Source organism: Theobroma cacao, chromosome 1 (genome assembly GCF_053813885.1).
Source record: "Theobroma cacao isolate CCN51 chromosome 1, ASM5381388v1, whole genome shotgun sequence".
Lineage (NCBI taxonomy): Eukaryota > Viridiplantae > Streptophyta > Magnoliopsida > Malvales > Malvaceae > Theobroma > Theobroma cacao.
In genome coordinates, this window is record NC_142639.1 from 11,824,619 (window position 1) to 11,850,325 (window position 25,707).

Consider the following 25,707-nt stretch of genomic DNA (forward strand, 5'->3'; position numbering starts at 1 on the left):
AGAAGAAGTAAAAAATTTTTTTTGACGGAAAACGACGATAACTGTGTCAGCGTGATTTTATTAAATCGAGCTAACGAGGGTAAGTAAATATTTAAATATTATGGTGATACCGCGTTGAAATGCAATCTCGATATTTTAATTATACACGTGTAAGAAAATGAAGATAGAAGGAAATTAGAATTTTTACACGTGTCGAAAGAATTAATTTTAAAATATGAAAATTTAAGGGAGGTGTATCAAATAAAATGAAGTTGAGGAATTACATGTAAATTGCATTATTTGGAGAGAATAAAACAAATAAATAATAAAATAATAAGGAAATAAAAAGGATGGGAATGATGTGGTTTGGATGGGAATGAAGAAAAGTCAAAGTCATTTGGAATTATCATAAATTTGGAACCAAGTGGAGTGGGTAGCCGGCCAAGTGAGATGGAGCAAAGTAATGAAAAGAAAATAAAAAGAAAAAAGTAAGAAGAAATGTAAGGTGGGGGTCAGCTGAACAAAAGAATAAAGAAAGTAAAGAAAAGATGTTGAAAAGTCAAACCAAAGAATTCTAAGGTGAACGGCCAGCCACACAAAAATCAAAGGAAGAAAGACACAAAAGAAAAAAAAAACAAAGGAAACAAAATAGAAGAATGTAGAATGATGGTGGAGCCGACCATGTGAGATGAAAGAAATGATAAAAGAGAAAAAGGAAAGGAAGTTGGTTGAGAGTGGGAGAGGAAGAAAGAAATGAAGAGAAAAAGGGAAAGAAAGAACCGTGGGAGAGGAAGAGAAAAGAGAACGGTTTTGCTGCATTTTGAGGAAGGAAAAAGAGAGCTTTTTGCTGTAATTTTTGGAGGAAGAAAAAAAAAGCTGAAAATTTTGAGGTAAGAAAGTTAATTTTTTTTAGGTTAATTGCTGGAATTTTTGAGATTTTTATGGCTGATTTTGGTGTTGAAAATTCAAGATTTTTGCTACTGAAATTGTGTGAATTTGTTGCTGAAAATGCTTGGAGGTTTTTGCTGCCATTGAAGGACAACCTTGTCTGCTGAAAATTTAAACTGTTTGCTGCCAATTTGTGCAAAAAAATTTGAGCTGTTTGCTATCAATTTGTGCAAAAAAGTTTGAGCTATTTACTGCCAATTTGTACAAAAAAATTGGAGTTGTTTGTTGGTAGTTTGTGTAGGAAAATTGGACAGCTTTGTGCTGCCAAAATTGAGAAGTTTTGTTGCTGGAAATTTGAGCTGAAAATCTGCTGATTTTAGAGCAGAAAATGACAGCAAAAAGGGTGAGAAAATGAGGCTTTTTGTGACCAATTTTAAGGGGAAAGGAAGAGAGAAAGCCACGATGGTGAAGAGAGGAAGCCACGGTGGTGAAGGGAGTGATGGCTAGAAAGAAAAAAAAGAAAAAAAAGAAGAAACGTGGAAGAGCGAAAAAGAAAGAAAAAGAAAAAGAAATAGAAAATAAATGGGCATGACCCAATAGAAAATAAGTGGGCATGGCCCAATAGGAAATAAAAATAAATGGGCTTAGCCCAAATAAGAAAAATGGAGAAGCCCATGGAGAAGGCCCAAAGGTCATAAAGAAATGAAAAAGGCCCAAAGGTCATAAAGAAATGAAAAATGCCAAATGGTAAGTTAATGTTATATTTTAAGGTTTATGGGTAATTTAATATTGTGCATATTTTGGATGAAAAATATGCAAGTTGCTTAAGAAATTTTTAATTAAGCTGCTACTCATACAAGTGTGTGATTAAGTATACTGAGTTTAAATTGTTGCTAGGAAAGTTTATCGTGGAGGCGTGCCGAACGAAGTATGTGATCGACAAATAGAAATAATTATATACACATGCGAATCAATAGTAAAGTAATATCCTACTATTATGAGGTGAGTAAAGAGTGTCAATTTTAAAAATTTCGTATATATATATATATATATATATATATATATATATATATATATACATGTACGTATTTTTTATGTGAAGTGCAAAATTTATAAAAAGCATGCGTTGATAGAATTTTAAGGAATTGTGGGTGTAAGTTATTTTTAGAAATCATTTGGAATATATATATATATTAGACGTAAAGTGTTTTAAACCGGGTAACAAGCTTTTCGAAAAGATTTACATCAAAGGAAATTGTACCTTATTGTTTGTGTGGTGTGCATTCATGAAATTTATTACATATTCACCATGCTATTTTAATACAAAATATCATGCAAATATTTACAATGAACATTTTACGAAAAGAGAGTTTTAACGTGATGTGGGGATCGATATTTTGAGAAAGATTTAAAATATCCTCTTGAAGAACAAATTTGAATTCTTTTAAAAGGTGATTTCATTTTAACCAAGAAATTCAAGAGTAATTGGAAACTGCTACTTGTTGTGTTATAAATTGTATTTTGAATCGAATGGCTTATGATAATGTGGGCATGATTGGCTGGATTGGTATATGTGTTAAAAATGTATAAACTGTTGTTTGCCTTGATAGGCTGGGTTGTAAAATAATTGTCATGTCATGCTATTGCAAATTTTATTGTATGGTGGGTTTAGCTTGCTGCAGTGGGCGGGTTCTGTGAACCAGCCTTTTTGAGGGGCACAGAATCCAAGTATATTCTTACCTTGGTTGGAGAGGCGTGTAAGGTAACTCCCGAGGTACAACTTTAGAGTTCACTTCACGCCAAACCACCACGTGAAGGAGAACTCAGCCAACGCCAAGGAACGGCTATGTTTTCAAAATAAAATATAATTTATGCGTACATAACTTTTTAACAGTTTTGGCGGATTCGGTTGGGATAGCCCCAGGCCAAGATATCCCTGACAACCGAGTATGAGAATGATTTTGGCACAAGCCAGGTTTTTAAGAAAGTCATAAGCCATGTTGTTTATTTTTGACAAAAATGTAATGGTTTTATATGAGTTGAAATAAGTTTTAATATTATGAATTATATTTCTCTACATAGTGAAAAAGGAATTAAACGGTTTTTCGCAACTCCCTTATTTGTTTATCTGTGAAATGAATCTGTAATTCCTCACATATGAGACGAGTTATGATTTGGGCATGATTTTAAATATTATTTGGTTTTGCGGGAGCTTGCTAAATTTTATTGATTTGATTTGAAAATGATTATTAATATATTTTGATGTGAAAAATTTTATTACCTCGAGTATTTATACTTTATAAGAAATTCTTGATTTTTATATAAGACACAAACCCTCGTTTGAAACGAGTTGTTTTTATAATCTTGCATTTTTATATTCAACTGATCTGCCGTTTGCTTGTTGTCCATCTACGTTTTACTCTCTGAGTCGATGATTATCACTAAGTCTATGAGACTCACACTCCTTCATTTTCCCTTTTGCAGATAGAGATCAGCCTAGCGTGTAGTCAGTGACGCGTTCCGTCCATCGTGAATAGGTAAAGGCATCTCCTAGCAATTTATTTCAAGTGGCTCCGCTGTTAGAGGTCAAGTCGTAGCATTTTATTTAGTAAGTTGTAAACGAATTCTAAATTTTTATATAAGCATTAATTTGGAGATTATAGATTTTAATGCATATACTTACGAATAAAAGGAAAAAGTTTGTATTGATTTTTATATTTATGGTTCAATTTAGTATATGAAAGTATCAATATTATATGATGATTGAATGTAGTGGATTAACGAGCAAATTCTAGACAGGCTTGTTCGAGACTTGGCAAGTCTTTTTCGAAAGTCTTGGATGCCGGCAACGACCGGGGAGAGGTCCTTGCAACATTAGTACCATATGACACTTGTCACATCATTATATTGATATCACATCACGTTTTGCGTATACAATGGAAAACATGGCAAGTTGAGCCAAAGTCCCAAGGACTTTTAATGGTTACGGATTCCTATCCTTCCATTGGTGGCTCTTTCTCCGTTTTCTACGGTGGGGACACAGAACACCACATTCAAAATAATTAACACTTCCTTTGAAATATGAATTTGCAATAATAATTTTGAAATTGATTTCTTTTTACGCAATAATGAAAATAAGTGTAGGTGGACATTGTGGAAGTTGACTAAAGATTGAATATATACTTGGTAAAAATTTATTATGAATGGAGTAACTTGAACTAATATACATAGTTAAAACGTTTAAACACTAGATCTAAGAGCATGTCTTTTTATTGTTATTATGGTCGGATTACAAATCATTTGTTAGGGAAAGTAATGCGCAGGAAAGGCATGTTTTGTTTTCTTTTTCTTACTAGTTTTCATTGGGTAAAGAAGTGTTTCCTATTTGATAGCTTTTTCTCTATATAAATTTGTTCAAAATGCAGAAGTACCGCATGCATCTAGTTATTTACCCCAAAGGCCACCTTCTTCAATGACTATACCTATACTATTGTGCCATAACAAGTTTTACGTTTGCAATCAAAGCTTAAGTTTAAATTTTGTAATTTCAACTTGACGTCACTGATAATAGGGGATTTCGTTTTTCAATTTTTTAAAAGTTTAGCTATCCCACTTTAATTCTTTGGAGTAATAAACAAGTTGCCATAATAATAGAAAATGCAAACTGGAAGACAAACAATCTCCTATTTAGACTAGCATTGACTTTAGCCTCCAGTTCCCCACTAAAAAGGATTCCTTTTTACTTATGGGTTAAGTCTTGAAAAGTCTCACACTTCCAACTTCCAAGGCTTATCTAAACTACAAGAATGGATGGATAACGTGCAAATCCCACATCCATTTAACCCAGCAAAGAAATGACATCACAGTCTACCACTCTTATATTTGTTGCCTTCAAAACTACATTCAACCAAAAACCAAGAGGACCATATTTATCTCATCATCGCTTTTACATAACTTTTTGTGCAAACAATGAAGAAGGCAGAGCTAGTATTCGTCCCAATGCCTGGAATGGGCCATTTGGTATCTACAGTGGAATTGGCTAAGCTTTTGGTGGATCTCAATTCCAATCTCTCCATCACCGTCCTCATCATCAAGACACCTTACGACCCAAATTTAACAGCCTACATCGACTCTCTTATTGCTGATACTGTTACCATCTCCACTCGCATCATATTAATCAACCTCCCTCAAGATGAAGCCCAAAAAGGTATTCCTCCCAACAAGTTCATGACCACTATAATACAAATCCAGAGGCCCCACATAAAAGAGGCTATTGCCAAAATAGTTCAGTACTCCAACTCTGTACCAAACTCACCTCGACTCGTCGGGTTCGTTCTCGACATGTTTTTTACTGCTTTGGTAGATTTGGCTAACGAATTTGGTGTTGCTAGCTATATTTTTTACACCTCGAGTGCAGCTTTTCTTGGCTTCCAATTTTATATGCAAGCTCTTCGTGATGAGCAAAACGTTGACATCACCAAGTTAAAAGGCTCGGACGCTGAGTTCACCATACCCTCCTATGTCAACCCAATTGCTGCTAAATTCTTTCCCCCACTAATGTTCAAGCTCGAAACTTTGATTGTGCTCCTCGATGTGGCAAGGGAGCTTAGGGAGGTCAAGGGTATCATGGTAAATTCATTTTTGGAGCTTGAATCCCATGCGGTCGACTCCTTTTCTAATGGTGAATACCCGGCTGTTTTTCCTGTGGGACCAATTTTGAATCTCAAGAGTGAAAGTAGGGTCCATCAGAATTCTAATATCATGAAATGGCTTGATGAACAACCTCTTTCATCTGTCGTGTTTCTCTGCTTCGGGAGCATGGGGAGCTTTGGTGGGGATCAGGTGAAAGAGATTGCCCGCGCACTAGAGCAAAGTGGACACCGATTTTTGTGGTCCCTACGCCAACCCCCTGTCGAAGTTATGATGTTAAGCTCAACTGATTACGAGAACGTGGAAGAGGTGTTGCCTGAAGGGTTCTCAAAACGAACGGCCACGATTGGTAAGATCATTGGATGGGCCCCGCAAGTGGCGATCTTGGGCCACCCTGCGATTGGAGGGTTTGTGTCTCACTGCGGGTGGAATTCTACGCTGGAGAGCATATGGTTCGGAGTACCAATGGCCACGTGGCCTCTTTACGCAGAGCAACAGCTGAATGCGTTTCAAATGGTGATGGAGCTGGGATTAGGGGTGGAGATTACGTGGACTGATGCGACAGTAGAAATTGTGAGTGCTGAGAATATAGAGAGAGGAATCAAGTGTTTGATGGAGCAGGATAGCGATGTTAGGAACAGAGCAAAGGAAATGAGTAAACAAAGTAGGAAGGCTTTGATGGAGGGTGGATCTTCACACTCCACGTTATGTCGTTTCATCGACGACGTAATTCGCAATATGCCATAAAGTTTAGAAATATAACAATTAATACTTTGCTATTTGTAATTACGGTGTCACTTGTTTTAAAAAATAAATTATTTAATCAGTCACAAAACTTAAGTTTAAGATGACTATAGATTTTATAAATTGAATCATCGTAATCAACTTCTAATTACTTTTTTTCTCTTTTGCACGAATTTTTTTTTCTTATGAAAATTTTCCTTTGTTCATTTCCATGAAAAAAATAACCATCCCAATGCATAAGGATTAAAACTAGAGGTAAATATGAAATTATCTGCCATTAAATATTTTGAGTCACATTTAACTTTTCTTTTCTATTAATCTATTTTTGGTTTTAAGTTTGATAGTTTAAAATCCATACAAATATCATCTATGCATGATTTGTTCCTATACTGATAAATTTGACAAATAAATGAATAGAAATTTGAATTATGTACAGCACACCGGAATGCTTGGAATAGGAGCTAACGTATCTCTTCTTGGAGCTGGTCTTATGTCTCTCTTGGCTGTTTGGGTTTAAACTTGTGTTGCTCTTTTTCTAATTCTAAAATCGTTAAAATATTGTCATTCTTTCTTGAGTGGTTGAATCTTCCTTAGAATTAGAAAAGAGAGAACATGATATGATGTATTTAACTCATTTGATATTCTACCTAAACTTCAGCAGAGGCCCAAAAAAAAAAAAGAAAAGTAGGAGGCCAGTTGAGCCCAAACAGCTAGGAGAGCTTTGGATTCATGAACTCAGCAGCAAAAAGATCGACGAGCGCCATATATATCAAGATCCCAGCTGATGCCCCGTTGATCCTTCACCAATAAGCTCTGATTCTATGTGTTTGATATCCTTACTCCGATAGCAATTCCAACTGGCATGGAGTTGTCAGACAGAAAAAGAGTGCCATCACTGCAACTGCCCCACACTCCAATTGTGCCTACAACACCAATAATCCATGAATTCATACTCAATACTACTATTAAACTTGATTATGTGAATTGAAATCCCGGAGACAACCTAGAAAAACACCAAAACCCTTGACAATTGAGTAATTAGCTTCTATCCAAAGTGCTTCCACCAACCCATTTTATCACCGTTTAACAGGACCATACAACTCAGATGAACAAGTAATTAGCTTATGCAGCGCATGAGATTTCCTTCTGCGCTCCGAATTAGAATTAAAGGAAAGTAGCAAGTTGTTAGCCTTTTTAATGCTGCAAACTACTCACAGACCCGCAGATGAAGAGGTGCATTTAAGATTAAGAGGAAAGTCATAAGCCCCTGAAAGCTATGATGACTTTACCCTTGACAGTTTGAGAACTATAAATTAGCTTGTAGTGGTGCAGCTTTAGAAAAAGGTCAATCGCATTTTAATTGCTTAAGTGCAACAAAGCTGTTTGGAATTGAACTTTTTACATGCTGGTAATATTTTTGGAAAGTGGCATTCATGTGTATAGAAGGTCTATCACATAACAGAAAATTTTGCACTTAATGGGACTAACATATTACCTGCGAAATGCATCCACTAAGCCACATGCCCTCAAAGAACTGATGAAAGGTCAGTGCAGCAACCCAAGGCTTTATGGTCTTTGGACTTTCATTCCGTTTTTGGTAGCTCATGAATAAGGGAAGTTAATGACTTAATCTGTCAATATATATAAGCAATGTTGAAAGGATGTCAACATAACATTCATTAAGAATTAGATTCAAAGTCAAAGCCAACTTTAAATTGGAAAATTTAACATATATAATCGGTTTTTTTATTTTAATAACAATTAAAATGTTAACCTATCAATATTTAGTATCTAATCTCATCCCTTAGACATCTACCAACATTTTTCCTTGTGTTCTTATTATACATACCCTTTTTCTTTTTCACCAGATTCAAACAATAATTCTTATATGCAATTTTGCTTAGTAGTACAAAATATTGAACCCGCCATTGTCATTATCCTATGATAATGATGATAGCTAAGGTACTTCCTCTGCTTGTAAATTTTGTAACTCCTTTAATAAATTTGTCAGCTTTGTAATTTAAGTACAACTTTATATGCAAAAAGATGAGATGCAACTGTGTGTTTTGAGCAAAATGTCTTGGGCAAACTTGTATAAAAAAATTCATGTCATGATATATATACCATTTGACTTTGTGATTGATTGAACTTTATTAAGGAAAAATTGAAATTAAAAGAAACAAAAAGGAGAATTTGCATATCACAGCTTTAAGCCCATACAGCCAGGAGAGACATAAGACCAGCCCCAAGAAGAAGAGCAACACTTGCTCCTGCTTGAAGTATTCCATTGTTTTGCAATTTTGGGTTCATGAAATCTGCAGCAAGAAGATCGACCAGCGCCATATATATTAAGATCCCAGCTGACGCCGCGTTGAAGATCCCTTCAACAATAAGAGCTGTTGGGCTACTCTCATCGTATATATTTGATATCCCTATTCCTATGGCAATGCCAACTGGGGTTGTAAGAGAGAAAAAGAGTGCCATGATTGCAACAGCCCGAGACTTGAATTGTGCCTACAAAAACATTACAGAGTAATTAAAACAAACTCATACACCTATCATTTTGTCTACTTACATAATTAACACCATGAAAATTAATTCAGCAACTTAAAATATGCATCATAGACACACAAGAAAGAAAGAATAAACACCTCAGGGTTGATTCAATGCCTTGTGCTCCATTCAAAATAAGCTTCTATTTTGTTTTTGAAGGGCATTTTCATTTCATAATTAAATAGCAGCTTTGCAAAAAACTACCATTTCATGGTAATTGTAACAGACACTGGACCTGCAGTGGCATGACAGAAGCACTGCCACATCAGGTTGCCTGTGAGATCAGGAGAACCCTATTCCATTCTTATCCACATCTCATGGCAACCGTATGCTCCTGTGATCCTATCATCTATACAGAACTGATCAAAAACCCTATACACTCTCCAACATGTGACGGGTCATTCATTTACAAAAGAAGCAACAGAACAATTTGATTGAAAGTGTTCCAGCAAACTATTTGATTATCACTTAGAATAATAAATACTGCCCCAAAAATTAGGTAAGGGAGGCTGCAATTCACTTTTTTACGGAAAGAGACCCAAGGAAGAAGAGTTAGAAAAACCAAATATGAATTTGACCGCTTGATAACTACGAAATCCTACTGTTTTAGTAAATCATCATCAATCATGTACAACAAAGTTTGATAGAAATTGACTAAGGTTCCCTTCAAATCTTAAAACGTAGGATTAAGATATATTGCCTGTGAAATACATCCACCAAGTCCCATACCCTCAAAGAACTGGTGAAAGGTCAGTGCAGCCACCAAAGGCTTTATAGTCTTTGGACTTTCAGAAGCACCCAAAGATGTCCCTACTATCGCAGAGTGCACCACAATTCCCAACTCCAAAACCTACAAAACATATATATTATCAAAATTAGTACTAATAATCTCAGATTAATTTCTATATATTGAAATTTGATCAAATATCAGTTTGATGATTATTCATTTCTTAAGGCTTAAGCCAAAGAAAAAAATTTAAAATTACTTCCACCAATTTCCTCCAATATGATTATTTAAAAAGGCAAAGCTTCGTCATTGTTAGTTTATACAAAAATTACCTGAGACACTACTCGATGTCGAAGAAGCTCAGATGAACCGGAGCGATCAACCAAAGAAACAGAGCCATGAGCATGGCCATGAGTTGCGTGAGTATGAACATGTACGTGATTTTCATGCTCCCCAGTTTTCTCTTCATCGCCGTTAATGTGTTGGGTCTTATTAAAGTGAGACTTGGTATAATGAGAAGTAGCAAATACATCAACCATCAATGTAGCAATCGCAGAAGTCATAGCCACCAATCCAGCGAACGGAAACTTCCCCCAAGGATTTTCATCGAGGCAAGGAGATGTCAAGCTCCCAGTAGCATCAGGAAGAACGTGGATAAATCCTGTCGACAATATCACACCGGCTGCAAAGGCTTTGATTGTGAAGAATAAATTCTTCTCGGGACGTAAAGCGTTGATAGTTTTTCCAAGCAGGGGAAAGCAAACTCCTATTGCTCCAGCAACAAGAATCGAAGCTATAGCAGCCATCTTGTATTTGAGCGCTAGAGGCTTATTGCGATCTTCATCTTCAGGTTCACAAGTACACTCCCCTCGTGCTGTGGAAGGGAGTAGGATGAGAAGAAAACAAAGGAATGTCAAGAGCTGGGTTTGCTTAAAGTTGATCATGGCTGGAACTGACAACAAAATCTTAAGTAAAAGAAAGTTTTGAAGAGAGAGTGAATAAGGAAGTGTAATTTATGTACAAGAACTAGGCAAAAGTCTAATGAATTGATGAGAGGCAGGGAAGATATGGTCAACTCATAGTGAAGAATAAACCCTCTGTGGCATTTAAATTGTAAATTATGGAAAATAATGAGCTCATCTTTCAATATATTAGCTGTAATTTGAAAGGATTTCCTAAATTAAAAATACGAGTATTTGCAAATCTAAGAGATGAGCATGCCCGAAGAGTTTGGGATCTTGAGAACAGCTAGAGGTGTTGGAAGAATGTCGACATAACAACTATTAAGAAGAAAATTCAAAGCTCTCCCATTATCTTAGATTGGTAAAATTCAAACAAAATGTTGACATTCTTTCGACCATTTTTTTTATTTTTAGTTTAGGGAAGAAGATGGTGATGTTTTTTTTTTGCTCAATCAGTGCTGGTATTTTATTATATGCAAGAAAACATTATAACGTTCTAAACATAAGAACATTACAATGCCCTTAATAGAAACAGGGGAGATAGCCTTAAAGGCCTACGGAGAAGGAATGTCAACAGGAAGAGTATCGTTAATTTGAGGTTCTTGAATTTGAACCTGATTAATAAATAGGGTACCCGAACCCTATAGTTATCCTAATATTGTTAAAGTTTCTACTCTAATCAAAACCCTAATACATATCTACTACTCGATAATTACTCGAATTCATTTAAAAACCCGATTATATAAAAAAATTATTAAAATGCTCTTCATGGATATCCAATTATCAGAACTTGTATCCGTACCCATTTTTATATGCAATAATATTTTCATCCATATTTCATATAATTCATGAATAATTAAATTTAAAAAAGCACACAAATAATAAAATTTAAATTTAGATAATCAAAAACAAATATCTCAAATATCAACTTAAATAACTAAAAACAAATATGCAAACAACAACTTAAACATTACAAGTTTAATTAACTATATGGATTTGTCCATGAAATTAAAAAAAAATAGCCAAGTTTCAAAACTATTTTAATCTCACAATTTCTTTTTAGGTATATATTTTGTAAGTTTATATAAATAAAGATATATATTATAATTAATAATTTTATAAATTATAACTTTTGTAACTTTAACACAAAATAGAAAGTAAATATGTTTATATTTAAAGTATATATTAAAAGCATATATATAATAGTAAGTATCTTTCTTATAAATTAACATAATATATAGAGTATATATATTAAAAGATATTACAAGTTAATTAATAATCATAGTTTTATGAATTAATTTAATTAACAATATGTATTTGTCTTTAATTACATGAAATTAAAAAAAAAATTGGGTTCAGGTATAGGATACCCAAGGGGTGGTACCCCTTAATTGATTATGTTAATTTAGTAATTTTCCTATTAATTTATTAATATGAAATCAATTTATGAAGTTTAATTTTTCATTAGGCTCAATGGCAAACACATATATCTCTTAAAAAAGTAGAGTACAAATTTCATTTTTCGCTTAATTAAAAATAAGCCTCCACTGCTAGGATATATATATTAGGAAAAGTAAATATAGTTAAAGACCATATTCCTTAGAATGCAACTATGTCTACATCTAAAGTATAATGAATCCTACCTACATATCTTCCCTATACTTGACATCTGTCCTTGGTATTTCAACATATTTGGAGGGCGTTTTTGACTTCCTCACCTAGCTTCTTCCGTCCATGTTGTTAAAAAAGAGTTGAAACGGGAGAGGAGGAGAGCTTGGATCAACCAGAAATTTTTTCTTGGTATTTATTTGTCACACTTGGATTTGTCATTTTTTAATTCTAAGGAACATTGTTGAGTTTTCACTCCCATTTCGTTTTTTTTTTCTTTTTCTTTTTTTGTTCTTTTGCCTTCCACAACTGTCGCTTATGGCATTTTTGTTCTCTTTCCCACTTCATGATTCTAAGCTACATAAGCTCTTTACCCTCAACACCTGTATTTGGAATTTCATGATATTTAAAGGGTATTTTGAACTTTTTCTCTTTCTCTCCTTCTCTTTTCACCCATTCGCCTCTTATTAAGCCACACCTGGGTTTATCATTTTTTTATTCTGAGGAACATTGTTGAGTTTTCACTCTCATCATTTGCCACTTCATTCCGGTGCTATTAGCCGTGTGAATATGGTTTACTATGCCAGTGCTTTGTACACGTGGGTGACATGCAAGGATAATTGTTGATGTGGAATTCAAATTGAGATGAGGATGTCGAATATTAGGTAATTTTTTTTACCTTTTTGTCTTTTTTTTCAGTGCAGTGTTTGTCTCTTATTTTTATTTCTTACTTTATTTGCTTTATTTTTTTGTTTTTGTTCTTTACTTTTTCTTCTCTTTGTTTACTTCGGTTTTTCCGCAACATGTGAAAAGTAACTTACACTATCTTGCTTGTGGTCTTATTTTTTAAGCTTTCACATTTGGAAGGGTAGCTGTTCAGAAAGGTGTATAATTATAGCTTTCGAAGGTAATGTAGTTGAATTATAAATTATTGTGCTTGAATTTGGAACATTATTGTGCTTTTAATTGTGTAAATATTACATGTTGTTGACTGCAGTTGTATCAATTATTTTCAGCATGAACTTTTGGTTTGTCTTTATATCCTAAGTTAAATTGTGTTCTTTGCTGTTTACCTTGTATCTTCTTTAACTCTTTAAAGTGTAGTTACTGTTTGTTATTCCTTTAACATGTCAAATTGGCTTTAATCACTTAATGACATGTTGCATACGTCGGCCTTTGAGGATGCTACAAATAGAAGGAACAAAAAAGGGTGGAGGCTGTTTTCTGTTTGAGGCCCGGTAGTATTTGTTAATCCACGATTTATGGAAGATTAAAAAAATCGTGGGCTATTTAGTGAGTAGTCACAGCAAAGTTAAGCAGCTCAAAAGAGCGGTTCTTTTGGTATAATAGCTGATTATGTAATAAAACCCGAACCAAGAATTGCAAGCGTGTTTGTTTGGTCCTGAAAATGACTGAAATCTATATCAGTATATATAGGTAGTTCTTGCCCGTGCCCCTGCAGTATTTCTAACCTTATTTTTTATGAATAAACATTGAGCAGTATTCAGCATTTTTCACTATTGTATTGATCGTTGGATAGTATATTTGGTTTCTTATGTGTGAAGCCATAGTTTTATAAGAGTATTAACAATATTAAATGGTCTTAAATAGGTGCTTCTTTCTGCTGCAACAGCTTCGAGTACTGTGAGCAAATTTATATATATATATATATATATATATATATATATATATGTGGTACAAGGTGTAATTAAAAGTTTAAAAGCCATTTATCTTGATGTTTTTTAATTGCCTTTCCAAGGCCTAAGAATGAGGGAAGAGGAAGTAGAGAATGTAGAAAAGAAAACTAAATCATAAAACAAGGGTTGTTTTCATAAGCAGAGTAGGCGGGAGGGCTTAATCTCTTCTTCAAGAAAATATTTGAAAACTTTGTAGAAGAGGTTTAAGCTTCTTATTTTTCGATTCTTTTTTTCTTTTACTCATTTTGGCAGCATGTTGTTGTTACTTACTATTTTTATTTAGGTAGTGTTAAATTTATGTTTCTTACGTGTTTTGATTTTTATTTCATTAGATTACTTATTCTTTGTTTCTTTGTATGTATCGATATAAATAAATTACCATGTTTTTGCTAATGTAAGCATCTTTTATAGTATTTTAAATTGTCAAATATCTAATCTTGAAACCATACTTTTTTTCCAGGCTATATCACCATCAAAGCTAGGATATTCTCTTGGGTAAGTTTAAAGTATCTTAATTAAAATATCTCCATCTTTATGTTTTTATAATTAAATAATCATGATTATAAAAATTCCTTTGAATATTTAACATATTGTTCAAACCTTTATAATTTTTTCCTGTGAATATTTAATTCCTCATGATCATATGATGAAATTACTTATGTTACTTACTGTTGTTATTTAGGTAGTGTTAAATTTATGTTTACTCATTCTTTGTTTCTTTTTATGTATCGATATAAATAAATTGCCATGTTTTTCCTAATGTAAGGATATTTTATAGTATTTTAAATTGTCAAATATCTAATATTGAAACCATTCTTTTTTTTTCCAGACTATATCACCATCAAAGCTAGAGTATTCTCTTAAGTAAGTTTTCCTTTATTCACATGTTGATAAACAGAGACAAAGCTACGGTTAGACTATGGAATGTGCCAAATTTTATTCTAATTGTCCTGCTTTTGTCTGTCATCGAGATGTTTTCCTGTATTCAGTTGTTGGGTTTGATGGTGAACTAAAGACTGTGTCTCAAAAATCTGTTGATGTTTTCATTCCTTCTGATTTTTATAATTTACGCTTCTTGAATCCGAACACAAACGGATATTACACATCGTTGGCAAGCACCAGTCAAATACAAAATTCTGTTGCATTTAGAAACTCCAAACGAAAGCTTGGTTATAACACTGTTGAATCGTCATCCTATATTCAAAATGTTGAACAAGATTGTCGAAATTCTCAAAGGAGAAATATTGTGAGTTTTGAGATTGATCATAGAGATGATGACAACTTTTTCGAACAAGAGCTATCTCTTGCTTCTGATGCTTCTCAAATGCTTCCTATTCTGAATGATGAAGATGATATCTCAACATTTAATCAGCAAACTGCTCACATTGGGACCAGTTTTGTTGGAGATAATTCAACTTCTACGCATTTTGATTCAAGTGAGTATTTTTATGAATTCCCATTTTATATGTAATATTTCTTATTTTCATGATTATTTATTCTTCGTTTTCCTAACGATTTTATGTTCATTATATGCAGATCAATATAATATTCCTCTAAATCTAGGTGGGCCAAGATATGTGTGTTGTTTTTGCGGTGCACAGATGTGGTATGAAGAAAGAAAAAATAAGTCAAGGAATGAGCGGAATCCGAGATTTACCATGTGTTGTATGGAGGGCAAAGTGTCTGTGCCACCTTTCAAGCAAACACCTTCATTATTGGCTACATTGCTCAATTACAAAGGTGGTCGAACTGCTTATAAATTTAGACACAACATACGGGTTTACAATTCGATGTTTCAGTTCACATCTATAGGTGGTAAAATAGACAGTGAAATTAATAGAAGGCCAGGCCCATATGTCTTTAAGATCAATGGGCAAAATCATCACAAGATAGGTTCTTTGCTACCTGTTGATGGTGAAAGACCGAAATTTGCGCAATTATACATTTATGATACTGAGAATGAAGTGTCTAACAGAATTAATGCATTGGGATATGATGTTCAACAATCTGGTGTCGAAGAGAATATTGTGAAGGAATTAATGGAAATGCTTGACCAAACTAATCAAATTGTCAAAGCTTTTCGAATGGCCAAGGAACGGTTTAAAGAACCTGATTACATACCAGTTAAATTGAGATTGATTGGTGCACGAATGAATGATGGTCAGCAATATACAAATCTTATCTCTTCAGAAGTTGCTGCACTTATTGTGGGAGATGTAGATCAATTGATTGACAAGCGTGACATAATCATTGAACATAGATCTAATGGTTTGCGAAGGATAAGTGATTTGCATCCAGCATTTATGCCTATGCAATATCCACTGTTATTTCCTTACGGAGAAGATGGCTTTCATCTTAATATTCCATACCAAAAGTGGAATCACACAACCAAAACGAAGCGAGGGACTGTGACTGCAAGAGAGTTTTATGTTTACATGCTTCAATTTCGCTTGAATCAAGGTTTCACATTGTTCTTGGGTGGAAAACTTTTTCACCAATATATAACTGATGCATTTACAAGCGTTGAAGGAATGAGATTGGATTATAATTTGAGGAATCAAAAGAAGTTCAGAACTGAAATTTTTCAGGGAGTAGTCGATGCTTTCACAAGAGGTGATACAGATGGAAACATGATTGGGAAACGAATAATTTTGCCAGCAAGCTTTACTGGAGGGCCACGTTATTACATGCAAAATTATCAGGATGCCATGGCAATATGTACATATTATGGATACCCGGATCTCTTTATCACCTTTACATGTAATAGTAGATGGCCAGAAATAATTGCAGCATTGAAGTTCATTGATGGACAACGAGTGGAAGATAGACCAGATATTGTTTGTCGGGTTTTCAAGATTAGACTTCGATGTTTCATCAAAGAGTTGGTAGATGATCAACATTTTGGAAAAGTCCGAGCAGGTTAGTCTTCAAAATTAATTTATTAGTATTTATCATGTTGCTGCAATTTTTCAATAAACAAACAAAGCATTAATACTATTAGTATTTGCTTATTTTTTTAAATTCTCAATTTGTTCTCATAGCCCTTTATTTTTTTTTATCAAGAATTAAAGTGTGAGATTGCATGTGTGTTTTGTTGGTTATACATTTTTTTCTTAAGGATAGGTATTTTGTTCATAATTTGTTGGTTATTTTTTCTACTCATTTTATGCTATAATTTCTTCTTTTCTTTACTGGATACAACTTTTTATATTTATTTATGTTACTAAATTGTAAACTATTAAGGTTGATATTGGCATATATATTTCTATTTCAATTTTTAAATGATTTGTTGACAAGTTCATTATATGTTTTAACATAATATTGTATATTTACTGTTTTTTCCCATTAAATATTGTTAATATCACTAACAACATTTATTTATGCATTGTTGCTAACTATTATTTTATTACTCAATTCAAAGATAAAATATATTATCAAATTATTTAACTATTTAAACTAATTTTTAAACTATACATATCAAACAGTAACTTCTGCAGCATAGTTGCTTAGCGCTTGTATTCTCATCATCATAAAAAAAAATTATCAGCATCTTTTCATTCTTCTGTTTCATTAGTTATCTACATGATAGAATTTCAACCAATCTTTGGAAGTGTTGGGATCTTAGGACAGTTTGGAATGATGGTTCTGTGTTTTGTAGGACAAAAGTAAAATCTAAACAGAACAGCTTAAGCTATAAGCTTATAGCTTTCAATTTCATCAACTTCCTTAGAAACAATCGTTAGCACTTCTTTCACAGCCTAAATATTCTCCTCTGAGGACAGTTTGGAATGATGGTTCTGTGTTTTGTAGGACAAAAGTAAAATCTAGACAGAACAGCTTAAGCTATAAGCTTATAGCTTTGAATTTCATCAAGTTCCTTAAAAACAATCGTTAGTAGAAGAGTAGTACAGAAAAATAGTATGATTTTATTTTTGATTTTTTTTGTATCATTATCTGTTTAGACAATGGTTTTCATAGTTAATTGTGTTTTGTATTTGGATAGTCAAGCACCTTGGAACAATCTTCTGTTTTGAACCTACTAATCTCAAAATAATGGGTATAATCTATTGTTGTTGATGTTAGTTCCCAGAGATTGTTCTTTTCAACAAACTTGCTTAGTGTTTGTATTCCCATCATCATAAAATAAAATAATCATGATGTTTTTACTCTCCTGTTTCATCAGTAATCTACACGATAGAATTTCAGAAGAGAGGGCTTCCTCATGCACATATATTACTGTGGTTACATCCTGATAATAGGTGTCTCAGTCCGGAAGATATTGATTGCATTATTTCTGCTGAAATACCTGATCCGAACATTGATCCTTTGGGCTATAAGGCTGTCATAGACTTTATGGTGCACGGACCATGTGGAACAATGAAGCCAAATGCTATATGCATGATCAAAAACCAGTGCAGCAAACATTATCCGAAAAAGTTCCAACCTCGAACACTTTTACCAGAAGATGGAGTTCCACTTTATAGAAGAAGAAATCAATCAAAAGCTATTCTGTTGGATGTCAAATCTGGATTCGAAATTGATAATCGGTACATTGTTCCTCACAATCGGAATTTGTTGGTCAAATACCAATCCCACATCAATGTTGAAATCTGTAATAAAGCAAGATCCATCAAATACCTTTTCAAATATCTAAGCAAAGGTCCTGACAGAATTAGAGTTGCTATCGAACAGAGTGCTACAGCAAATGCATCCAATATTCACATGACTTCTACAGCAGTTGATGAAATAAAAAACTACTTAGATTGTAGATATGTTTCGGCACATGAAGCATGCTGGAGGTTGTTTAGTTTTGAATTGCATTATAGAGATCCATCAGTGGAACGTTTGCCCATTCATCTTCCTAATCAACAGAGGGTATCTTTCTGTGATAATGACTGCTTATTACGTGTTCTTTCTAGACCTGGAATTCGTGATACAAAATTCACAAAATGGATGGAAGCTAATGCACTACATGAAGATGCACGATGTTTAACTTACGTAGAGTTTCCTACAAAATGGGTTTGGAAAGACAACTTAAAAGAATGGAAAAGAAGAGAAGGAGGCAGATCTATTGGTAGAATTAGCTACATTCATCCAGCAGCAGGAGAACTATTCTATTTAAGGATGTTAATTAATGTTGTTAAGGGACCATCTGGTTTCAAAGATTTACGTACAGTTGATGGAATCTTATATGAATCATTTCAAGCTGCCTGTAATGCATTGGGTTTGTTGGGTGATGATAAAGAATGGGATGATGCTTTGGCACAAGCATCTGGGTGGACTATGCCTTATCAATTGAGGCAACTTTTCACAACAATAGTGCTCTTTTGCCAAGTCACAGATGCAAGACAGCTTTGGGAAAAACATTGGGAAGCAATGTCAGAAGATATTCGACACCGATTCCAAAGTTTATATCAATTACAAAATTATGTAATACCAGATGAACATATCAAAGATTATACATTGACTGCTTTAGAATTACTATTTAGCAACAACTCCACCTCATTAGCAGAGTACGGTCTTCCAACTCCGATGGTTAACATGAACAGCCAGTCGATTGACAAGTTGTTGATGGAAGAATTAGATTACAACACTGAAGAACTTCGTGTTGAACATGCGACATTATTTGCTAAATTAAACAATGAGCAAAAAGAGATATACCATGCTGTTTTGCAATCTGTTGCTCATGATGAAGGAACTTTTTTTTTCGTGTATGGTCATGGTGGTACAGGAAAAACTTTTCTTTGGAAAACCATCATATGTGCCCTCAGAGGAATTGGTCAAGTTGTTTTAGCTGTTGCTTCATCTGGCATAGCTTCTTTATTACTTCCTCGAGGTAGAACTGCTCATTCAAGATTCAAGATACCTATTGATGTTGATGATCTGTCTACTTGTGAAATAAAAAAAGGAACACAATTAGCAAGATTGCTTCAAAAAACTGCTCTTATTCTTTGGGATGAAGCACCAATGATACATAGGAATTGTCTGGAAGCATTGCATAGAAGTCTCCAAGATATTATGCTTGATGATACCCGACATGAAAACAATAAAACCTCTGGCGGAAAAACAGTCCTCCTCGGAGGTGATTTCAGACAAATTTTGCCTGTCATTCCATCTGGATCTAAGCATGATGTGATCAATGCTTCGATATGTAAATCTCCTCTATGGGAACATTGCAAAATCTTTACTCTACAAACAAACATGAGATTATTGAGTCGATCGCTTGATCAAACTGCAACTGGTGAAATCAAAGACTTTGCTACATGGATTCTGAATGTTGGTGATGGTTGTGCACAAGGAATTGGTCCTAATGTTGATGACGATACAACAATCATCAAAATTCCAAATGATTTGTTGGTTAGTCCAGGAAATAATCCAATTCAAACAATATGTTCTACTATCTATCCTGACTTTGCTCAAAATTTTGCAGATATATCATATTTGCAACATAGAGCGATAGTAACTCCGTACAATGATACAGTCACCCTCATCAACGAGTTCATGCTTTCCGAACTACCTGGTGATATCAAAACTTACTTGAGCTGTGACACAATTTCAAAGAGTTCGTCGAGCACCAGAGATGAAGATTTTTTGTATCCTACTGAGTTTCTCAATTCTCTATCTTTTAATGGGATTCCGAACCATAAACTTCAACTAAAAGTTGGTGCTACAATCATGTTATTGAGGAACATAAACCAAAGCTTAGGATTATGCAATGGCACTAGATTGATGGTGACTCATTTAGCATCCCGTGTGATCCAAGCTGAAATCATCTCTGGAAACCATATAGGTGAAAAAGTATTTGTTCCTAGAATAAACATGACAGTAAAAAATTCAAAGTGGCCATTTGTTTTGACCAGAAAACAATTTCCGATCAGATTGTGTTATGGGATGACAATAAATAAGAGTCAAGGACAAACACTTGACATAGTTGGCCTATTTTTGCCTAAGCCAGTTTTCACTCATGGCCAGTTATATGTTGCTCTTTCAAGAGCAACAAGTAGAGAAGGATTAAAAATATTAATCCAATCTGAAAATGATTCTAATATAGGAACTACTAAAAATATTGTTTATGAAGAAATTCTACATGCTTTACATTAGACATATTCCATTCTTTCTTGATATTATTATATTTTGCGGTATCCTATTCTATCCTATTTATAATATAAATGTTTCTATTGATTAACTTGATGCATATTATGAATTATTGTATCATACAAGATTTTTGTGAATTATAGTAGATATTAATTGAATCTTTTTCCATTACTATTCCCAACATCTAACACTAGATGTTTTTCTTCATTTTACAAAATTTTTGCTATTATATGGTAATACTTTTGTTTATATTTATTTTCCATCAATATATCTAAAATCATGATAATTTTTTTACTGCCAAAATTATCTAAACTTATTATTCCATGCTTTCACAGGAAATCATGTCATATCAACCTCTGTCTGAATTACAAATTGGAAAAGAAGGAGGTACAATTCAAATTTGTGTTGCACGCATTTGGCACAGCATCAACTACAAACAGGCAAATGACATTATCAGCCTTGATTTCCTTGCCACCGATGATAAGGTTCGTTAACTTTTGATAAGGTTGTGATCTTAAAATAGTAATGCTCCAAATCTTATCAAACAATTAATAATCTTCTTTGCATCCAGGGCAATGCAATTCAAGCTATCATCCATAAAATACATATGAAAGAATTTGAATCCATCCTAAAAGAAGGACATGTTTACTGCATCTCTGATTTCAAGGTGTCTAAACCAAAAAAAAGCTACAATGTAATTTCAGCTCCTTCTGCGATCACAATCACTTCAAAAACGAAGATTGTCAAGGCATCATCATCTGCTTTATCATTTCAACGCCACTACTTTCAGTTTTTGGAATTTGAACATCTGCCACATAGATATAAGATCAACGAAACTCTCACTGGTATGTTTAAATCATTATTCTTCAGAATGCAACATTTTTTTTATTGCACCATACCTTGTAAATATAAGCATACTGTATAACTGTTTGTTTTAATTAGTTCATTATCACATTTTCCTCTTAGTAATTCTATATATAATGTCAATAATTCATTTATTGTTAAATGTAGATATCATCGGTCTGATCATTTCAATGAGCAAAGTTACTGCCATATATGTCAGCAACAAATCAACTAAAGTTCCTAAACGGAACTTGCAATTGCAGAACATCAAGTTTGCTACATCGAACTATACTTTCTTAACAAATATTACGTTTCTATAAATGATTAATATAAGTTGACTATTATATTCCTTTTGTTTCTATCTAGAGGCACAATAATTAACGCAACCCTCTGGGGAGATCTTGCATATTGTGTTGATGATGATATTATAGGACTAAAAAGCAAACCAATCATTATTTTGGCTGCTATGACAGTTGGAGAATACCAAGGTAAATGAATTAAATCTTCAACCATTATGCTATCTTCAATGATTATAATGTTTGACATGAACATACTCATAATTTAATCCATTCTATACATAAATTTATAGGACAACCATCTGTTGCTTCATGCTCTGCATCCAAAATTTATGTTGACTTAAATATTCCAATTGTGGCAGACATGAAAGCTAGGTAAACATTGAATAAAAATTATGATCTATCGTACTTTTTTTTTTCATTTTGTTATTGTTTCTTTAACCACCATGCATTAGTATTGAATTTATTATTTCTTGCTTTCATGTTCAATTCACACTCAGATTCGATGAAAAAAATGCACCAGTATTACTGCTTGATGTCCGCCAACGACCACAAATACCACCTGATCAACAAGAAAATCATAATCGTGTGACGATTAAGCAATTGCTGCAAATTGATCACTCCAAAACACAAGTAAGAATATCTTCCAATAATTAATTATGAAAACAAAAATCATATTCATTCTATTTGTCATCATCACTTATTTTTTTTTTGAACATCTCATTACAGATAGAGACATACACTTGCATTGCAAAAATCAAAGAATTTGATTGCACAGAAGGATGGTATTACATCGGTTGCAAAATATGCATGAAAACATTGCAACAAATAAGTGATACTTTTTGGTGTCCAGATGCAAAACATGGAGAACAACTGCCTCATTTATGGTACATTTATCATCATAAATCATAATAGTCATTCACAGAACTTGATTTTTCATCACTCCTATCATTCTTTAACAAAATCATCTTTTCTTTCTTCCAAATTAGCTACAAATTAATCATCACTGTTGAAGACAATACTGGAAACGCAACATTTGTGGTATTTGGTGATGATGGTGAAAAAGTCGTTGGTGCATCAATTCCTAAACTTGCATTGCTAAACCACTTACACAAATATATCCTTCCTGAACCAATCACCAAACTCATTGATCAAGAAAAGCTATTTAGCATAAGCTTGGTCACAAAATCATTGGACACTGGAAATCTTACCTTCAGAATCAATAGTTGCAAAGCTGTTAATGAAGCCCATAAACCAACAATGATGCTTGGACAATCATCTAGCTGTGAATCTACTTTACATTTGAATAAAAAAAAGAGCAACCTCGAAGTCCAAGAATGCCCTCCTTCCTCACCAGAAAACCAAATACAGCAAGACCTTTTTCCTGAAGAATCTCCAATCAAAAAAGTCAAATTGAGGTAATAAACAACTACTTTACATTTTCATATATTATTTTAGATTTCTGTATTTAATAATATACATCTAACATGTCTTCTCAGTGACAATATTGCTGTTATCTTAAACTAACCATCTCTTATTTAATATTTGTTACAGTGCTGAACAGAAACAAGATAAACATGGTTGAAAATCTATAATCACTGCTGTAACATAAGTTTTTGTTGCTTTATAAACACCATCTTACTTCTCTGATGTTGTCCAAAAATTGACGCTGCATATTTTGAAAGAATTTGTACTGATCAAACTTTGTCCTTTTTTTCGACAACAAAATGTTCAGTTGTTCATCACTGAACATAAAACAACTTTTATATATTTTGTAATGTATGATATTATTATAGTAAACTTCATAATCATATGTGTAATACCCAATGTTACCACGAATGCATTAGAAACAGCAAAAACTGCTCTTGAACAACTCTTTTATCATATAATAACAATGATATATGTTGCTCATCTAATACTTCCAAGTACAGTACCAAGAATGCGAAGAATTGAATGTGGAATTGTCACTAGAATTCTTCCAAGTGATTATGGCTTCATCGAAGTAACAGGCAAATTTAGACTAGCAACTGCAAAATGATTCTTCATGAAAGGATTGCTCACATAAACAAAAACTACCTGGTTTGCGATTACAAGAACATTGAACAGCATGTAGATCATGTTGCACAGAACAAGCTGTCAATAAAATATGACTGCTACCTTGCCAACCAATTAAATAAGAAGCTCTAAGTAACATTAGCTGTTGACATAGGCACGAACCCAGAGAATACCAGAGAATCATTTCTTAGTAAATTGAAGCAAAATCAATCGTATTTCTTAGCAAATTCAAGCAATACCTAACTTAGCATAGATTCATTTATTATCAATTAATAACACCCGCGATATAACGCGGGTCAATAACTAGTTATAATGAATCCTACCTACATATTCTTTTTACACCTGACATCTATATTTAGTATTTTAATATTTCTGAAAGGTATTTTGATTTTTCACTTCTTTTTTTCCCTTGCTTCGTCGTTTCGCTCTTTTTGCCCATGCTTGCCTTCTCTTGCTTAAATAAGTCAGTGCCCAAATCCATAACTTTGTCTTCTTCCTTCGCTCTTTAGGCTTAATTCATCTTGGTGCCAACTAGATTTGGCTTAAAATCTCTTTGCCAACTTAAATGGGATTAATTCATCTGGGTGTCAGCTAGATTGGGCTTAAAATCTCCCTTTCCAACTTAACTGGGTTTAATTCATTTTTATGCCAATTAGATTGCGCTTGGAATCTTTCTGCCAACTTAACTAGGCTTAGTTCATATTGGTGTCAGTTAAATTGGACTTAAAATCTCTCATGCTAATGTAATTGGGCTTAATTCATCTTGGTACCAACTAGATTGGGCTTGGACTCTCTCTTCATTGGTTGTTTATGAAATTTAATGAAAGACTCAAATCCTTCTTCACCTTAATCAAGGTTTCACAACCTGCAAAACTTTGAGTTGGATGAGTTTAAACTTTTAAAGCTTAAAAAACATGCATTAGTTTTGACTTTTGCTAGAAAATTTTTCGTTTTGATGTTGCATGTCATGTGCATGATTCGACACGTATGCATGATTGACTGATGGAAGAAAATGATTCTCATGCCAATCTTGTTATATTGTTTTAGGAATCTTGAAATCATATTTTAGTAATAGATATCACCAAAGGCTTCTATATCAATTCAAATTTGATTTCACTGATTCCATAATTCCCGATCATAAGAACTTTGCCTTGCAGAGCATCTTTCTCATTTTCCTTAAGAAATGATTTTGTCTTTCTCAAATATGCTTGTTCTATCAGAATGAAATGATAACAAAATAAAAAAATAGCTTTTTTCCTTTGCTTTCAAAAAAACATCTTGAATTTGACAAAATGACAACAAAAATTGCCACAATTAACTTTTTTCATGATAAAACATAGTTAAACCTTAGAACAGAAATATATTGATTCTACACTTTTCTTATTGAAGTGATAAAATATCCAAGTGTGGAAAAATATGTGATATTTTGATCTCTTGAGAATTACTGATTACTACTTGAAATGACCTTGGTTGGGTTGGATCACAGTTCCTTTCAAATGGATTGGATGGCACATCATGGTCTTGATTAACAACAAAGCTTTCATCACTTGACATTGACGTTTTTTTTGTCTACGCTCACAAATGAAATATGATTTTTTTCCTCAAAACTT

The 25,707-nt window shown here is 33.5% G+C and overlaps 4 protein-coding genes and 1 long non-coding RNA gene across 8 annotated transcripts; 4 read left to right on the top strand and 1 right to left on the bottom strand.

The window, feature by feature from the left end:
* Positions 1-500: 500 nt before the first annotated feature.
* LOC148764533 (uncharacterized) lies at positions 501-3,584 on the top strand. 2 transcript variants are annotated; one of them, XR_016024673.1, is made up of 4 exons: positions 501-869; positions 950-1,614; positions 1,770-1,869; positions 3,352-3,584. It is a non-coding gene; the product is annotated as an uncharacterized LOC148764533 (long non-coding RNA). The 2 variants fall into 2 exon arrangements; XR_016024672.1 differs by having other exon boundaries at positions 502-869; positions 1,765-1,869.
* A 1,110-nt stretch (positions 3,585-4,694) lies between these two features.
* Positions 4,695-6,398, top strand: LOC18612324 (anthocyanidin 3-O-glucosyltransferase 6-like). Its single transcript, XM_018116450.2, has one exon. It carries the CDS (start codon positions 4,837-4,839, stop codon positions 6,262-6,264), a length of 1,428 nt encoding a protein of 475 aa, XP_017971939.2. The 5' UTR covers positions 4,695-4,836; the 3' UTR covers positions 6,265-6,398.
* Positions 6,399-7,756: 1,358 nt separating this feature from the next.
* On the bottom strand, positions 7,757-10,597 carry LOC18612325 (zinc transporter 1-like). 2 transcript variants are annotated; one of them, XM_018120234.2, is made up of 4 exons: positions 9,874-10,597; positions 9,515-9,664; positions 8,482-8,775; positions 7,757-7,892 (listed from the first exon to the last, which is right to left on the bottom strand). In XM_018120234.2, exons 1-4 carry the CDS (start codon positions 10,483-10,485, stop codon positions 7,845-7,847), a joined length of 1,104 nt encoding a protein of 367 aa, XP_017975723.2. In that variant the 5' UTR covers positions 10,486-10,597; the 3' UTR covers positions 7,757-7,844. The 2 variants fall into 2 exon arrangements, with proteins under 2 accessions (XP_017975723.2, XP_007049130.3); XM_007049068.3 differs by lacking the exon at positions 7,757-7,892 and having other exon boundaries at positions 8,388-8,775.
* A 155-nt stretch (positions 10,598-10,752) lies between these two features.
* On the top strand, positions 10,753-20,909 carry LOC148764534 (uncharacterized). Its single transcript, XM_088805356.1, has 4 exons — positions 10,753-10,797; positions 10,918-10,938; positions 15,698-16,727; positions 17,992-20,909. Exons 1-4 carry the CDS (start codon positions 10,753-10,755, stop codon positions 20,907-20,909), a joined length of 4,014 nt encoding a protein of 1,337 aa, XP_088661482.1.
* Positions 20,910-21,243: 334 nt separating this feature from the next.
* On the top strand, positions 21,244-23,536 carry LOC18608436 (replication protein A 70 kDa DNA-binding subunit D-like). 2 transcript variants are annotated; one of them, XM_018129830.2, is made up of 8 exons: positions 21,244-21,388; positions 21,475-21,748; positions 21,915-22,017; positions 22,113-22,234; positions 22,336-22,417; positions 22,543-22,675; positions 22,772-22,929; positions 23,032-23,536. In XM_018129830.2, the coding sequence occupies exons 1-8, from the start codon at positions 21,245-21,247 to the stop codon at positions 23,462-23,464; spliced, it is 1,449 nt and encodes a 482-aa protein (XP_017985319.2). In that variant the 5' UTR covers position 21,244; the 3' UTR covers positions 23,465-23,536. The 2 variants fall into 2 exon arrangements, with proteins under 2 accessions (XP_017985319.2, XP_088658999.1); XM_088802873.1 differs by lacking the exons at positions 22,113-22,234; positions 22,336-22,417.
* Positions 23,537-25,707: the final 2,171 nt, after the last annotated feature.

Bases quoted from the DNA above. Each gene is read 5' to 3' on its own strand.
- LOC18612324 (XM_018116450.2), top strand. From the start codon at position 4,837: ATGAAGAAGGCAGAGCTAGTATTCGTCCCAATGCCTGGAATGGGCCAT.
- LOC18612325 (XM_018120234.2), bottom strand. From the start codon at position 10,485: ATGATCAACTTTAAGCAAACCCAGCTCTTGACATTCCTTTGTTTTCTT. The intron at 8,776-9,514 runs GCAATATATCTT...ATGTTTTTGTAG, and splicing joins TTGGTGGATGTATTTCACAG to GCACAATTCAAGTCTCGGGC. The intron at 7,893-8,481 runs GTATGGGCTTAA...ATATATTGACAG, and splicing joins GTCTTATGTCTCTCCTGGCT to ATTAAGTCATTAACTTCCCT.
- LOC148764534 (XM_088805356.1), top strand. From the start codon at position 10,753: ATGAGCATGCCCGAAGAGTTTGGGATCTTGAGAACAGCTAGAGGT. The intron at 10,798-10,917 runs GTTGGAAGAATG...TTTTATTTTTAG, and splicing joins TCTTGAGAACAGCTAGAGGT to TTTAGGGAAGAAGATGGTGA. The intron at 16,728-17,991 runs GTTAGTCTTCAA...CTGTTTCATCAG, and splicing joins TTTTGGAAAAGTCCGAGCAG to TAATCTACACGATAGAATTT.
- LOC18608436 (XM_018129830.2), top strand. From the start codon at position 21,245: ATGTCATATCAACCTCTGTCTGAATTACAAATTGGAAAAGAAGGAGGT. The intron at 22,018-22,112 runs GTTTGCTACATC...GTTTCTATCTAG, and splicing joins TTGCAATTGCAGAACATCAA to AGGCACAATAATTAACGCAA. The intron at 22,676-22,771 runs GTAAGAATATCT...ATCTCATTACAG, and splicing joins TTGATCACTCCAAAACACAA to ATAGAGACATACACTTGCAT.